The 15,430-nt window shown below is 41.0% G+C and overlaps 1 protein-coding gene across 1 annotated transcript in view; it reads left to right on the forward strand.

The window, feature by feature from the left end:
• Nucleotides 1–356: 356 nt before the first annotated feature.
• The window catches only part of dnah9l (dynein, axonemal, heavy polypeptide 9 like), a 35,366-nt gene continuing 20,292 nt past the window's right edge, over nucleotides 357–15,430 (forward strand). The window contains exons 1-40 of the mRNA XM_008301864.1: nucleotides 357–449; nucleotides 1,048–1,147; nucleotides 1,476–1,687; nucleotides 1,769–2,002; nucleotides 2,095–2,262; nucleotides 2,773–2,889; nucleotides 3,127–3,264; nucleotides 3,563–3,687; nucleotides 3,795–3,990; nucleotides 4,528–4,632; nucleotides 4,744–4,935; nucleotides 5,121–5,321; nucleotides 5,472–5,807; nucleotides 5,926–6,003; nucleotides 6,090–6,145; nucleotides 6,240–6,360; nucleotides 6,469–6,638; nucleotides 6,815–7,037; nucleotides 7,139–7,255; nucleotides 7,455–7,541; nucleotides 7,668–7,826; nucleotides 8,115–8,198; nucleotides 8,328–8,486; nucleotides 8,672–8,794; nucleotides 9,401–9,523; nucleotides 9,849–10,073; nucleotides 10,182–10,400; nucleotides 10,686–10,856; nucleotides 11,092–11,217; nucleotides 11,307–11,414; nucleotides 12,148–12,279; nucleotides 12,366–12,526; nucleotides 12,988–13,144; nucleotides 13,259–13,404; nucleotides 13,532–13,648; nucleotides 13,738–13,876; nucleotides 14,223–14,315; nucleotides 14,443–14,637; nucleotides 14,983–15,060; nucleotides 15,242–15,374. Of these exons, the coding sequence (XP_008300086.1) occupies nucleotides 357–449; nucleotides 1,048–1,147; nucleotides 1,476–1,687; nucleotides 1,769–2,002; nucleotides 2,095–2,262; nucleotides 2,773–2,889; nucleotides 3,127–3,264; nucleotides 3,563–3,687; nucleotides 3,795–3,990; nucleotides 4,528–4,632; nucleotides 4,744–4,935; nucleotides 5,121–5,321; nucleotides 5,472–5,807; nucleotides 5,926–6,003; nucleotides 6,090–6,145; nucleotides 6,240–6,360; nucleotides 6,469–6,638; nucleotides 6,815–7,037; nucleotides 7,139–7,255; nucleotides 7,455–7,541; nucleotides 7,668–7,826; nucleotides 8,115–8,198; nucleotides 8,328–8,486; nucleotides 8,672–8,794; nucleotides 9,401–9,523; nucleotides 9,849–10,073; nucleotides 10,182–10,400; nucleotides 10,686–10,856; nucleotides 11,092–11,217; nucleotides 11,307–11,414; nucleotides 12,148–12,279; nucleotides 12,366–12,526; nucleotides 12,988–13,144; nucleotides 13,259–13,404; nucleotides 13,532–13,648; nucleotides 13,738–13,876; nucleotides 14,223–14,315; nucleotides 14,443–14,637; nucleotides 14,983–15,060; nucleotides 15,242–15,374 (5,917 nt within the window). The remainder of the gene's footprint in view (nucleotides 450–1,047; nucleotides 1,148–1,475; nucleotides 1,688–1,768; nucleotides 2,003–2,094; nucleotides 2,263–2,772; nucleotides 2,890–3,126; nucleotides 3,265–3,562; nucleotides 3,688–3,794; nucleotides 3,991–4,527; nucleotides 4,633–4,743; nucleotides 4,936–5,120; nucleotides 5,322–5,471; nucleotides 5,808–5,925; nucleotides 6,004–6,089; nucleotides 6,146–6,239; nucleotides 6,361–6,468; nucleotides 6,639–6,814; nucleotides 7,038–7,138; nucleotides 7,256–7,454; nucleotides 7,542–7,667; nucleotides 7,827–8,114; nucleotides 8,199–8,327; nucleotides 8,487–8,671; nucleotides 8,795–9,400; nucleotides 9,524–9,848; nucleotides 10,074–10,181; nucleotides 10,401–10,685; nucleotides 10,857–11,091; nucleotides 11,218–11,306; nucleotides 11,415–12,147; nucleotides 12,280–12,365; nucleotides 12,527–12,987; nucleotides 13,145–13,258; nucleotides 13,405–13,531; nucleotides 13,649–13,737; nucleotides 13,877–14,222; nucleotides 14,316–14,442; nucleotides 14,638–14,982; nucleotides 15,061–15,241; nucleotides 15,375–15,430) is intronic.

Genomic DNA, 15,430 nt, shown 5'->3' on the forward strand with positions numbered 1-15,430 from the left:
GATTAATGTGCTTCGTAGGGCACCCCTCAGGTCATAAATAGGTACCGCTAAACATGGTGCGCAGAGGTTTGTTACAGTAAACGCTGGCTGACTCAGTGTAATAAAAATGATTTGCTAACTGACAGTGATGACATTTGCAGACTTACTAGAACAGTTTACTCCTATTTGTAGTTATCCTACTCTACATTCATTTTCCATAGCTCATGTTGCTATTTTTATCCACACTGATTGCCCCACTCTCTGTCCCTCTCAGCCCCACAGGATGGCCACTGGACCGTGGCTTGTTATACTCTATAGAAACTCTGATAGTTCAGTGGTCCGGACAGATATGGAATGTGCTGAAGAAAGACTCCGGCATGGTGCTGCTCCAGGGAGACCACCCAGGCCCCAACGTGGAGCTCCAATTTTGGACCACTCAGAGGGAAAACCTGCTGGGCATCCAGTCACAAGTATGACAGTAGCTCTGTGGAAGCTGACAGGGATGCAGTTGATTCCAAATGTAAACTGAAACTACATCTCTCAAAGTGCCAATAATAGAGGTGTAATTCATGGGCTTCTGTTATTTCTCAGCATTTTGAGTTTAAAGATTGAAATTGCTAAGTTATTAACCAGTAACTGTCCCTAATGTCATGTCACATAGCACACACTCCACTATTGGAGTATTTTTCCTCCCATATCAGCTGATATACATGCATTGTCCATTTTATAAGGTAGACGAGTGTCTAACTGCTCCACCACAAAGTCTGCTTTTATTATTCCTATAACGTCATGCTAGTGTTAATTCAGTATGTCAAAAATAATATGTTTCAACATTAAAGTCACAGATGTTAAGCGTTCCACTACATTAAATCATGTTTCTAACGTTGTGCATCCCTGTTGTGTAAACAGAAGAACATAAAATTAGGAACGTTCTCACAATATATTGTATAATATCAAAAACTGATCATTGTGAGTGTTATAAATTTAACTGATTACAACAGATTTTAAAGGTTTGCCTAATAAAGTGACCACTGAATGTGTGTCCTACTCTGATACGTTTGTTTTCAGATCCAGAGCTCCAAAGTGGAACAGATTATGGAGATCCTCAGAAGAGTCAAGAGCAGTTACTACTCCGCCTTCAAGGATGTCTGTGTGAAAGTCAATGACGGTAGATCAGCATTACTCCACATTTATCAGTGCTAATTATATAATTTCCTCATTGTCATCAGGTGTCTCACTGCACGACTTCTCATTTAATTTTACTTCAGAAACAAAATAAGTGCTTGTTGTTTTTAACAACCAGAATTTACTCTATTAGTCCAGCATTACAGTTTCTTTTTATGTAGACGCACAGCAAGCTTCTGTTTTCTTTTAATATTAAGCCTGATAATTTCTGAATGTCTTATTGAATGCAATCTAAGAACACTACTGCCAGAGCAGAATTAACCCCTTACTGTGTTCATGTCACCCCCTAATACTTGTGGATGTAATTAAAGCCGTGCTGGAAGCAGAGGACATAGATCTGCATCTACGGCCTCTGCGGAGACAAATCAGCAACTTAGAAGAGAGGAGTTTCCCACAGGTGGATACTCTGTTGCCTCCACTTTATCACACTCTCTGCCTTATCTGGAGTCACTCCCAGTACTACTGCACTCCACAGCGCATGGTGGTCCTCCTGCAGGAGTTTTGCAACCTGATCGTTGAAAAGGTGCATTTATGTATATGTGAAAAAAGACTAAAGAAGAAAAACTTTTACAGCTGATTTCAATATTGACTCATCTGTATACAGGCCTTTGCCTACCTCATCCCTGAAGAGCTGTTTAAGATGGAGCTTGAGGAGGGGATGGAGCGAGTACAGATAAGCATCTCAGTGCTTCGCGCCTTTAAGCAATTGTTTCACACTCACCGCAAGAAAATCCCTCAGTACTACAGACACAGTCAGAACATAAAGCTATGGGACTTTCCTGCAACACTTGTGTTCAAGCGCTCAGATTGCATCGTGGAAAGGCTTCTAATGATCGAGGTGTGTGGCTCTCCAAGCGTGGCTTTTTTAAATATCTTTTCCTCCATCCTGTCACCCTGACCAACTAGTGCCATTTTTCATTTCACATTTAGGAACTCTTTGCAACAGCATTGGACTTTCTGAAGCTGGAGAAGATTGAACTGGGTGGTTCCAGAGGGAAAATCCTCAGCGAGATGGTCTTTAGCATGAGCGAGGAGTTTCATGACTGTTGGCGAACCCTCAGAGAGAGCAAATATGACCCCTTGGACTACACTAACAATGTGAGACCGAGTGAGCTTGTTGCAGCTGTCTTTGATAGCACACTGCTATTTAATTAATAAGCCCCACAGGGTTGTGATTCACAGTGATTTGTAAGTGGCATTGACATGCACAGCCAGATAATAAAAAATAACAATTAGATGTTATTTTTCTGCTCAGCAGTGCAGTAATTGAAAGGTAGCAAAGCAAAGTAGTTGCTTAGCAACACACAAGAACCAGTGACAGGAGTCATTATTAGTCAGTGCATCAATATTTAATTTACTAGAATTTTTACAACAGCTTCCAGTGTGACTAGGAACAGGAACTCAATCAGAAATTGATCTATGTTATAATGTGTTTTTCTCAAGTGTGTGTTATTCCAGCCAATACTGATTAACTGGGTTAAGGAGAACTTGAAGCAAATTTAATGGTATTAAATTGCCTAATAATATAAGTGGATTTAAAGCTTTTTTAATCACAAAAGCCACTAAAAAATATCCATAATTTCCTGTCTTATACTTTCTTGTGTCCAGGATTTTGTGTGTCACTACAGCCGCTTTATGGAGCAGAATAGAGATTTTGACCAAAGGCTGGGAACCGTCCTCAATTTGGCATTTCAGCACTCCAAAAATCTGAAGTCAACCTTTAAGGTACGTTTACACACACCGACTCCTTTTACAATACTATCTCTGTGCTAAGTAATATACAAGCATGTAGTCAGTACTGTGTGAAAGGAGTGGAAAATGCTAGACATACTATAATAATATTCATCTGTGCTGTGGGGCATTTGGTCATTATAGGGACAATTGGCATGCTGTGTATTTTTTATACATTATGAGTCTAAAATGTACACTGTAATTAAACTGTTGTTCTTCTGTCCCATCTAGTTGTTAAAAATGTTTGGCACCCTGCTTGAGAGACCCAGAATCCACCAGCTGTTTTCTCCTAACTACAGCGAGTTGTTGGCCGTGTTCAACCATGAAATCGACCACTGTCAGTTTATACTTGATCAACACAGAGACGGGGTGAGAGACGCTGATCCGAAATTCTCAGTGACTTAGAAATGTGAATATCAGCTCACTTACCTAAGAATATGCAAAAATATGGCTGTATTACATGTGAATAAATGACTTTAGTCTGAACTACAGCCATTTACCACGCTCAACTATGCTGTAGTGGCAGAGAAACCTCTAAGCATTTAAAGATAATACATATGGCGTCATGACATACACATTTGTGTTACAAACATCTATGGCAAAATATCAGCTTATAGAAATAAGCATGACTTAGTTGTCCGCGGATTCATTAAGTCTTGTGTTTCAGTTACAGTCAGGTTGTGCAGTCCTGGGAAAAAATATGCCTTCTGTGGCTGGTAACCTCAAATGGTCACAGGAGCTTCGAAGTCGCATCCTCACCAACAGGAGCAGCCTCTGCCAGCTGGCCCACATGTACGGACCAACTCTACCAACCTCCACCATACACACCGCAAAAATTTGGTTTACTTGTCAAATATGTGCCAGTTCTTTCTTTCGCTCCATCCATCTGTTGCTTCCAGGCCTCTGGGATGCGCTGAGGCAGATGATGCGCTCCAGAAGTGTGAACGTGTTCTTGAGGTTTTGGATCAGCAGGATGAAGAGCTGTTCTCAGAGTGGACTGAGGGGCTGGAGGAGATCTGTGAAACACACCTCAAGGACCCACTATTGACACTAGACGCTGAGACAGGCCTGTTCCAGGTCAACTTCAGTCCAGCTGTAAGCACACTTGCTCTTCAATAGGAATATGAAACATACTAGTCAGAGCTTAAATACTCTTTGTGCATGTTGTCCTTACAGTCGTACCTGCAAAAACATCAGATTGAAGATGCTACATACAGTGAAGCGGAAAATCTAACATATCAACCATAAGCGCTCTAGTTTTAATGAGTATGTTACTGTGCTAAGTGACTTTGAAAGTTTCTGTCAATTTAGGATTTAACAAATTCACTTTCAGTAAATCCACTTTACCTTGAGCTAGTAACAGCAGTTAGATTTCAATGAACCGTGAAACTATTTTTGTATTATCAGCAATAACCCTAATGTTTGAACTTACAAATAAAATCACAGAGTCTAACTAACATAACAGTCAGACAGACAAGAAAAAGTGTTTTGCAGTATTGAATGTTTATAATCAGCAATGCCAAAAGGAGGCTTATGCATCAGGCACTGATTTTGACATTTGATAAACAACTTATTGGTTAAATAACTTATTAAATTGCTTATTGCTTTTTCTCCTCCTCTCACTTTCTTCAGTTGACATCAGTTCTACGGGAAGTTCAATACCTGGGCATGCTGAAGAATGAAAATGTTCCTAAAGCAGCTCTGCACCTCTTTTCAAAAAGGGAGAAACTATACATGGTAGTAACTCGCCTTCTAGTGTTACACTGGACATAGCGTCAGACAGATATATTAATGAGCTGTATGGCTGTAGGTGCTTTTTTGATGTTAACACTGTACTTTATGATGTAGTACACACAGACACTCACCTTGGTGACCCAGTGGCACAACCAGCTCCACGGTACCATCCTGGCTGTAGAACTGGGACTGGTGAGAGATGAGATGGATGGGATGAAACGAAAGCTGGATCCGGCCCTCCAGGAGCTGACCTGGGCTCACGATGACCTGCGGGAGTACATTCAGAGTACACGAGACCTGGTCAAGGTACTGAAGATTTTCTTATGCGATTTAGGAAAATGTTTTGACTGAGTTCCCAGCAAACAAAAAATGACATTTAATATTTATAGGGAAGCACTTTTCCTCTGTAGAAAGCTTGTGAAACACAAACTTCAGCATGATACTGTTGTAAATATTGATTGTAAAAGTTCTCTTTTTTTTGCTATCGGCAGAGTATTTCTACTCGTGTCTGGAAGAGCAAAGCTAATGTGGAGGCCATCCAGGGTCTTATGGGTAAATTCAGCAACCGTGCTTTCATCACCAGAAAGAGCCGGGATTCTACTCTCCTCATCTTCTCTGACATTGAAGAGAGTGTTTCTAAACAGCATGCTCTCATCACCAGTACAGGGGAGCAAATACACAAACTACTGCAGGTATGTTCACATCATACTCCTGATCTTAGTGAGAAGGACCTGTGCACATTATACATATAATGGTAACATCTGCAAGTCACATTTGTGTCTTTGATTATTTAGATTTTTTTCCCTTCCCATTCCTTCTAAAACGTTACCACTGTGTTCCAGGAGAACCAATCTCTGCTCGGTGTGGCAGATCTAAACAGCAGCGAGTGGCAGGCCTACACAGAGTATGTGGACCGCATGATCCTGTCAGGCTTCTCCAGTGCAGTCCGCTGCTCGCTGCAGTATTTCATGGACAACACAGATGCTGCTCAGCGCATTACACCACTGTTTGAGGTTCAGCTGGTTCTCAACAGCAATGAGATGACCTTTGAGCCTTCATTAGACCTGAGCCACAGTGGTAATTTCTACGATATTGTGGATAAGATGGTGGCCAACATCACAAGCACGGCGTCCTTCATTCCCAGAGTGGCAATCCACAAACAGCTGGAGAACTATCAGGTGGAGGACAGATTAGATTGTAGACTTATACACATTGTGCATACAAACGCATATACATATTTATGTTTGCATGTAGACATACGCTTGTCATACGCTATCTTGACTTCCCATCTTGTAGTGTGACATAAATGAAATGGAGGATTTGTCAGAGATGTGCCACATAATCCGCTCACGGGCACGCGCAGCTGTCGCTAAGGTAAGCGTCTTTTTTTCTCTTCACACATGGAGGATTATTTTTTATGTTTACAGGAATATAATTGTAGAGATTGTGTTGATTTTCAGGTCAGAGAATACCAGGCATCATTTTCCAGCTATCGATACCTCTGGACTGATGACAGGTCAGATGCGTTTCACTATTTTTGATTTGTTTATGACATTTATCAAATTTATCTTATACAGGAATGCACATTTAATTGTCTTTTTCATTCACAGGTCTGAATTTATGAGACAGTTTCTGCTTTATGGCCACGTGTTGAGTACAGAGGAAGCTGAGCTGTATGCTGACTACGAGCTAAAAAAGAACCCACCCACCTTGGACAACTTTAAAGAACAAGTGTGTTCTACTTTTGTGGTTTATACATTCTTTAACCTTAATTTATCTAACCAGCAATTACAAATATGGTCAGCGCAACAATATTAACCATATCGTTCTTCATTACAGATCAATCTGTTTGAGTCTCTGTATGTTCGAGTGAGCAAAATGGAAGACAGGAGGGTGTTTTGTGGTTGGCTGCAGCTGGACATCAGACCCTTCAAGCACACACTGATGAATGTCATCAAGAGGTGGAGCTGGATGTTCAAAGAGCACCTTCTCAACCATGTAAACCAGAGGTTAGACACTCATGTACAAGAATTTATCATTATAAATGTACAACATCAACAAAAACAGAAAAAAATAGCAACTCTTTAATTTTGACTTGGCCACTAAGTGGATGTAGGAGTTAGGATTATTTTTATTTAATATCATACTTCAAAAAACATTTTCTTCTATCTTCTCTGTCCCACAGTGTGAGGGAGTTATCCAGTTTTGTCCAGGACACGGCCAGCGGTCTTTCTGCGAAGGTGTCAGATGGTGACTATGCAGGTCTTGTGAACATCATGGGACACCTCATGGCCATACGAGACAGACAGATCAGCAACGAACAGCACTTCAAACCACTCAAGTCTACTGCCGAACTCCTGAAGACATACGGACAGCAACTTCCAGAGAGCGTCTACACACAGCTTGAAGTATGCACCAATGTACAACCGTACACTTTTCCACAGATGATAGAAAATATGTACAGTTATCACTACATTACATTTTTCCCCTCCTTTGCCGCAAAACACAGGAGCTGCCTGAAAAATGGAAAAGTCTCCGGAAAATTGCCTTCACAGTCAAACATGAAGTGGCACCGCTACAGTCAAATGAAGTTTCAGTTATACGCAGGAAATGTGTCAGGTTTGAGGTGAGGCTGCATGTGAGCCAGGTAGGATGTCAGTCTGGCAACCCCTGACAAAGCGCTCAATATCTGACATAGAAACCTTCTTACCTTCTTTCCTGCATTATATATGACACCGCACCACCCCAGTGTCTGCACAGTGATAGATGAAGAGATGGAAGCAGATATGCACGAACCTTGAATTTGCCATGTTTTCACATTTCAGGTCAAGCAGTATGAGTTCAGAGAACAGTTTCGCACCGAATCAATCTTTAAGATAAACTTGGAAGAGCCATATAAACTAATTGATAAGGTGAGTATTGGGAGATTTCTTTGCTACCTATTAAAAAGGAAACTTGGCACTCATTTTTTTTATGTGATTAAAATCTATTTTACCTTACAGTTTTAAATAACAGCGTATCAAAATGTCTGCCTTCAGTCTAATCGAGCCGTTGCAGTGATGGAGATGGAAATGAAGAAGTTGCAGGACACAGCTGATCTGTTTGAGGTCAGCTTTCCAGACTATAAGCAGCTGCGGCAGTGTCGATCTGATATTATACTTGTCAAAGCAGTCTGGGACATGGTCATCTTTGTGCAGGTAAATATATACCAGCACAACGCAAATATGCAGGCATTTTTATTTTCTTAGTTGTGCTTGAGCTCCATAGTTTAAACATCAATACAGAGCGGAAAGGTCTGTATAGAGATGAAAAGGGATCTGCATTGCAAGTGTTCTCAAGTGAGTCATTGACATATTTGTAGATGTGTTTTAGAGTTTATTCTGTGCTCTGAATGCTTTAAAGACTGCCAGTGAGAAGAGATTTCCCTCTTTGGGAATTATTAGACAATTATTCCGGTAATGCTTTCAATCTCCTGTCGATCCTAGACCAGTATACAGGACTGGACCAAGACTCCATGGAAAGAGATCAATGTCGAGCAGATGGACATGGAGCTCCGGCGGTTTGCTAAAGTAGGGCAAGCTTCAGCGGGCAGATACTGTCATATTTACAATTTTTATTTTATTTTTAGTTTATGCTGTGATTTTTTTAAAAAACAATGAATTTTTAGTACTTGTAAGTTTTTCTGTTGTGTGTTGCAGGAGATGAAGATGCTGGATAAGGAGGTACGGGTGTGGGACGTCTACATGGGTCTTGAATCAACTGTGAAAAACCTGCTGACCTCTCTGAGAGCTGTCAACGAGCTGCAAAACTCTGCTGTCAGGGAGAGACACTGGCAACAGCTTATGAACACCACAGGGGTATGAGAATATCTTGGCTGCTGCTTCACAATCCCTTGCACCGTCAAATTCAATAATATTTCATTAGAGGCTGTGTTCTGCACTGTATACGATACTTTCGACTAGTTTGCAGACTCCTCTCGTAATTGTCTTAATCTGAAATCTGATCACCGCCGTGGCTTCCATGTATCCTCTCTGGTCCTCAGGTCAGGTTTGTGATGGGGGAGGGCACCACCCTGGGGGACCTGTTGGAATTACAGCTTCATCGTGTGGAGGATGAGGTTAAAAACATAGTGGACAAGGCTGTGAAAGAAATGGCCATTGAGAAGGTAGAAATCCATACCAACCAATAATAATATGCTGTGATGTGTAATAATGAATAATTCATTTGGACATAAGGATCTAAGAATTTACCGAACAATACAAATGATTGCTTGTTGAGTCACAGGATAATGAATCAGAATGGCCAGAAAAGCAGGCTGGCTTGCATGCTTCAAAATCTAACCGGACATAGTAGGACATCCTGGTATTTTTGGTATACTACATTTGACATACAGTGTATTGGGACATGCAAAATCATCTTCTGGCATACTACAGTGAATAGTATTTTAGTATGGATTTTGGAACGCGCCCAGAGTTCTTTTTCTGACGGGGGGAGCAGCAGCTCAGTGGCTTTTATAACTACAGACCCCGTAGACACATTGTTTAGAACAAGATTAAAACCATTATGCAGTCATGGTGAAATGAACTTTGCACTATTATGAGCTGAAGCGTTAAAAGATCCACTCAGGGAACATGTGAGAATTTCATGAATTTGCTGAAAGTGGGCAAAGTATGAGACTTTTAAAGTTTTTCCTGCTGTACATTTTTTTATTTTGTCCCTTCTTTTCAAATGACAGATGTGACACGTGTAAAGTTCTTCATTTAATTTATAGATTTTGGCCGAGATAACTCAGACATGGAGCATTATGTCGCTGTCTTATGAGACTCATACCAGCACAGGAACCCCTCTACTCAAAGCAGATGAGAATCTGATCGAGACACTGGAAGACAACCAGGTGAGCCTGTGTACCGGATTCTTGACAAATTATAGTATGTACTTTTTTTAGTTTGACAGACAACTTACCCCCTAACGTTTCATAATAAAGTTATCGTATGAATTACTGTTACCGCTGTATTGTTGAAATGAAACTATGAAAATAAAAATGTTAATTACAAAAAAAGTTATCGTATGAAGGGCTGGGGGCTTTGGGGGGAAACAATGACCCCAAGACATAAGACATAATTTGGAAAGGCAGAAATTCTCCTGTCATTTTTGTAACAGTGCACAAGAGTGTCTTCCTACAGACCAACCTGAAATGCTCCTGTTTCATTTCTCTTCAGGTGCAGCTGCAGAACATCCTGATGAGTAAATATGTGGAGTATTTTCAGGCAGAAGTAAGTGGATGGCAGAGGAAGCTGATGGTGGCGGACTTGGTCATCTCCTCATGGATGTCTGTCCAAAGAACATGGGCTCATCTTAACAGCATCTTCACTAACAGCCATGACATCCGCTGCCAGCTGGCCAATGATGCTGAGCGATTTCAGGGAATACACACCGACTTTCAGGTACACACACATTCAAACAATAGAGTCCTGGCTTCCATCTCACTATACTATTATATTGTGCATACTTTCTCTCCCCTCTCACTTTATTTTGCTGTCCTTCTGACCCAGAGTTTGATGACTGAGGTGGTGCAGAACAGCAATGTGGTAGATGTAACCAACCAGCCTGGCTTCCTGGACAGCCTAGAAACTTTACAGCAGAGGCTGTCTGTGTGCGAGAAGGCGTTGGCTGAGTATCTGGAGACCAAGAGACTCACGTTCCCCAGATTTTATTTTGTTTCTGCCTCAGATCTGCTGGAGATTGTCTCCAAGGGAACACAACCCAAACAGGTGCCAGATTACAATTTAATTCTGTTTTCCAAGACAGAATATACCAAGAGGTTATCAGCACATTGGACTTATCAGTACAATATATTCTTCGAGCCGCATCTCAGGGTTATGGATGGAAAATGCTGATTAAAATAACAATGAAAGACAAAGTGGAAATTTGACATTGATTCTTGTTTCTTTGTTTTGTTTTGTTTTTATAATTCAATCCAAGAGATCACAGTCTGTTAACAACATGACCTTTAAAAGAATAACTGTCCTTGTGTGTCTGTTTGTGTGTTTTTCCAGGTGACCAGACATTTACTGAAGCTGTTTGACAACATAGCGGATCTTCGCTTCAAGGACTCAGACAGAGGTGGAGAAGGGGGAGAGGAGGAGGGGGTGGCGGTTGCTATAGGCATGTACAGTCGAGAGGGGGAATATGTTTCATTCTCAGAGCCGTGTGCCTGCGAAGGACAGGTACTGAAAAACAACTTTTGATTACTGTGTGTGCAAATACAGTTGTTAAGGAGGGTTGTGTTTGGTTATTGCAAGATTCATCAACTACATAACTGTTCGAGCCATGATAGGAAGCTTTCTGTGGGCGTTCTGCATGTATGTAACAAAATGCAAATACAGTTTCCGTGTGGTATGATGTCCATACTTTTTCCTTACTATTCAGACTTTTTTTTTAACATTTTTTGTCTTTCTCCAGGCAGAATGTTGGTTAAGTGCCTTAGAGAGTACCATGCGCTGCACAGTTCAAAAAGAGATACAGGAAGCTGTCGCTGCCTATGAGGACAAGCCACGAGACCAGTGGCTCTTTGACTACCCTGCACAGGTCTGATAATGCATAGTGTGTAGAAAACCATTTAAATCTATAAACACAAAGTAATCTTGTACATCCCTCTGTTTTTTGTCCATTCACAGGTGGGGCTGACCGGTAGTCAGGTGTGGTGGGCCACAGATGTGGGCATTGCCTTTGAGAGAGTGGAGGAAGGATTTGAAACAGCTCTCAAAGACTACAACAGAAAACAGGTAGTGCTCTAAAGTAAGATATTGTTAGGCTGGTGGGTGAACACAGTGGTTGTCCAAAGATATTCAGCCAACTGTCACAGAGGAAAGAAACCAGAATACACCCACATTAAAGAAGCTGAAAACACAGAATTTAAACTGTTTTTATTTTTAAAAATTCATCCTGATTCTAAAATCTGCCAGAGGCAACCAAACCAGAGCTAAAAATCTGGATTTATTCATAAATGTTCTTGTCTGGCTCCAAACTGGAACTTCTCAGAATAGAACCCGGTTCGGTGAAGCTTCATTCAAGAACTGAAACTAATTACCATCTTAAATAACGATTAATCAATTTGTTCAGAAGATCAGAAAATCTTCAGTTCATTGTCACAGGGGAGGAAAGAAACCAGAAAACATTCATATCGCAGAAGCTGCAATCACAGAATTTAGAAGCTAAATGCTTTAAAGACGCTGTGATGGATTATTTTCAGCATCCTGTCACATTCTGGAGACAAAACCATTAAAAATAATCCAAGAAATAATCAGCAGATTTATTGATAAAGAAAATACTTGTTAGTTTTAGGACAAAAATGTAGAGTTATCAGTAGTTTCTCTTGAATTCCTGCCAAAATTGCACTCGTCGCATTACATTCAGAGTCTAACTGGATTTGCTTTATTGCTGATTATTTTCTGGATTCACCTGATCAGTTATGCCATGCCGTGGTTGTTTTGCTCAGTAAAGTTTGCTGGGTTCTAGATCACACAGCTCAACTCGCTGATCCACATGCTGCTCGGAGAGTTAACTCCTGGGGACAGACAGAAAATCATGACCATCTGCACTATTGACGTCCATGCTCGAGATGTGGTGGCCAGTCTCATTACTCAGAAGGTAGCGCTGATATTCTAAATCACTTTTTAAATGAGTCTTATGCAAACTGTCAGACCTTCCTGACAGTGTTATTGTGTGTGTGTTAGGTGACAACAGGACAGGCGTTTGCATGGCTGTCCCAGTTACGCCATCGCTGGGATGAAGACACCAAACACTGTTACGTTAACATCTGTGATGCCCAGTTCCAGTTCAGCTATGAATACCTGGGAAACACTAACAGACTGGTCATCACCCCACTCACTGACAGGTATGTAAACATGTAATATATGTTACACCAAGATACAAGCTTAGAAAAGAGACACATTTTTGAAGATGTGTATTTTAAACAGAGTCCTGGAACTGGGTGATGACAGACATTAATAATGGAGTCCTTTTGCCTAGCAACTACAAACAAGGTCACTGTAAGCACTTAACATTTAAGTGTTCCAGTCAAGGTGTGAAAAGCTTAAAAGCAGTTAGCACCCACGCAGATGTAAATTTGAGACTAGAAAAGGAAAAGAGTGTGTTTTGTTACTCTTCTGTGATCAGATAAAGAGATAGCACAAATATTTAGGTCTGACCACATTCTATAATTAACCATTACATATAAAAAAATGCATACAGCATGACACTGTTGCTTTCACAGCACATTGTTTACAAATGCACAGGTCATTTGAAATTAATGTATTTTTTCTCTATTACTTTTCACCTCAACCCTACCACTGTCAGGTGTTACATAACCCTCACCCAGTCCCTTCATCTTACCATGAGCGGTGCACCATCAGGCCCAGCTGGCACCGGCAAGACAGAGACAACCAAGGACCTTGGACGCTCTCTGGGCATCATGGTGTATGTGTTCAACTGCTCAGAACAGATGGACTACAAGGTAGCATGAACTGCACAGTTGTTCTCTCCTAGTGTCCACTGACTGCATTTATACTGTAATTTCTATTTATTCCTCGCTTCAGCTTCTCTTCCTGTCTTCATGCCATTTCTTCAGTCTATAGGCAACATCTATAAGGGTCTGGCTCAGACAGGAGTCTGGGGCTGCTTTGATGAATTCAACAGGATCTCTGTGGACGTTCTGTCTGTGGTAGCTGTGCAGGTCAAGACTATACAGGATGCTGTGCGCAACAAAAAACAGAGGTAAATGTGGAAATGCACTTTGTCCTATCCATACATTCTATCGATTCATTCTTTTGTCTGCTAATCCTATCTGAGTTTTGTCTAAGCACCCACTTAGCAATCAGTAACTGTTAATGTGTCCATGTAGGTTTCACTTCCTGGGAGAGGAGATTGAACTGAAGTCAACAGTGGGAATCTTCATCACTCTGAACCCAGGTTATGCTGGCAGAGCTGAGCTCCCGGAAAACCTCAAGGCTCTTTTCAGGTCTGATTTAACAAGAGGAAGGGGAGACCTTTGAATGCAAGAGTTAATGAATGTTGGAAATAACTATCTGTTAATCTGTTGATGTTCAGACCCTGTGCTATGGTGATCCCAGACTTTGAGTTGATCTGTGAGATTATGCTGGTGGCTGAAGGATTCATAGATGCTCGTCTGCTGGCACGCAAATTCATCAGCCTCTACACTCTGTGTAAAGAGCTGCTGTCCAAACAAGTAGGTCCAGTAAACCGACTTGTAAGGGCATAGCATGTACTATGACTATTCCTTCTGCTGTTTTAGGACAAGTCAATACTTCTGAAAGCAAAAGTGAATGTCAAAGATCAAGAGATGGGAAGAGTAGGGATATTATTGAGCTAATAAAATCTTTAGAGGGATCATCGTCCCTTTTATTGTCATGCTGACAGACTAGTGTTCTACATGTGATTGCACAGTTTATATAAGGCTAATACACAGTAAGTGTCCCATACTACCAATGACAACAAAAACAGTTCAGTGTAAAGTTGCATGACGTTTTCATGCTTTGAGTGACTTAGATAACTTACTTTCTTTTATCTGTTAGGATCATTATGATTGGGGTTTACGTGCTATTAAATCAGTCCTGGTTGTGGCTGGATCTCTGAAGAGAGAGGAACGTAGTAGACCAGAGGAACAGGTGTGACATTAAGGTTTCTCACCTCTCATACATCTGAAAGAATTGTGTGCAGTCATATGGCTTGCCGTTTCCCCAAATTTGAGTTTTTTCATTTCATCTAACTATGATGTCATTGTTTTCTCCTCAGGTGCTGATGCGGGCCCTGAGGGATTTCAACCTGCCTAAGATAGTGACCAGTGACGTGCCCATATTCCTTGGGCTGATCAGTGACCTGTTTCCTCAGCTGGACGTACCCAGGAAGAGAGACCCTAAGCTAGAAAACTCTGTTCGCCAGTCAGTCAGTGAGCTGCGTCTGCAGCCCGAGGAAAATTTCATCCTTAAGGTGCCTCTTACTTTTTGCATGTGTTAAATATTAATATAACTGTAATCAGTGGCATATTAACAATGGTGCTTGCATATTTTTGCTGGGAAGAAATGAATAATGTACAATGTATGTGCCAGAAACATGTCACACTTCATCACCGCTTCATCGTTTACACTGGTGGATTTAGTCCTGAGCTGCTAATATTAGCATGCAGAACATAATTCCTGTAGGAAAATAAATGAAAATCTACATCTCAGTCTGTTGTGTGGGAAAAATGCAAATTTGTAATTAACACTTATATTATTTAGTATATTTTCAGGAGTGCTTTGAGATATTTTGACATCCATGTTTCTCTGTTTATAGGTGACCCAGTTGGAGGAGCTGCTGGCTGTCAGACATTCTGTGTTTGTAGTAGGTGGACCGGGAACTGGAAAGAGCCAGGTTAGCTTCTGTAATACCTGCTACATCAATATTCTCAGTATTATTTTGAATGACAATGAATGCAAACTGCATATGCACGTACACCATTTCTATGGATTATCTCGAGTGACAATGGAGGGTTTGCTTTTGTAAAAACACATTACACAGAGCATGTTGTACGTTTGTGATGGTTATTTACCAGATCTTGAAGACGCTCCATAGGACCTATGCAAACATGAAGATGAAGCCGGTATGGAATGATATTAATCCTAAAGCTGTTACCACAGATGAGTTGTTTGGATACCTGCACCCTGCAACCAGAGAGTGGAAAGACGGTGAGGGCCTTGAGGATTATACAAGCGATTTAACGAGTGAGAAGCGATGATCAAGA

Source organism: Stegastes partitus, unplaced genomic scaffold (assembly GCF_000690725.1).
Source record: "Stegastes partitus isolate 25-593 unplaced genomic scaffold, Stegastes_partitus-1.0.2 Scaffold1722, whole genome shotgun sequence".
NCBI lineage: Eukaryota > Metazoa > Chordata > Actinopteri > Pomacentridae > Stegastes > Stegastes partitus.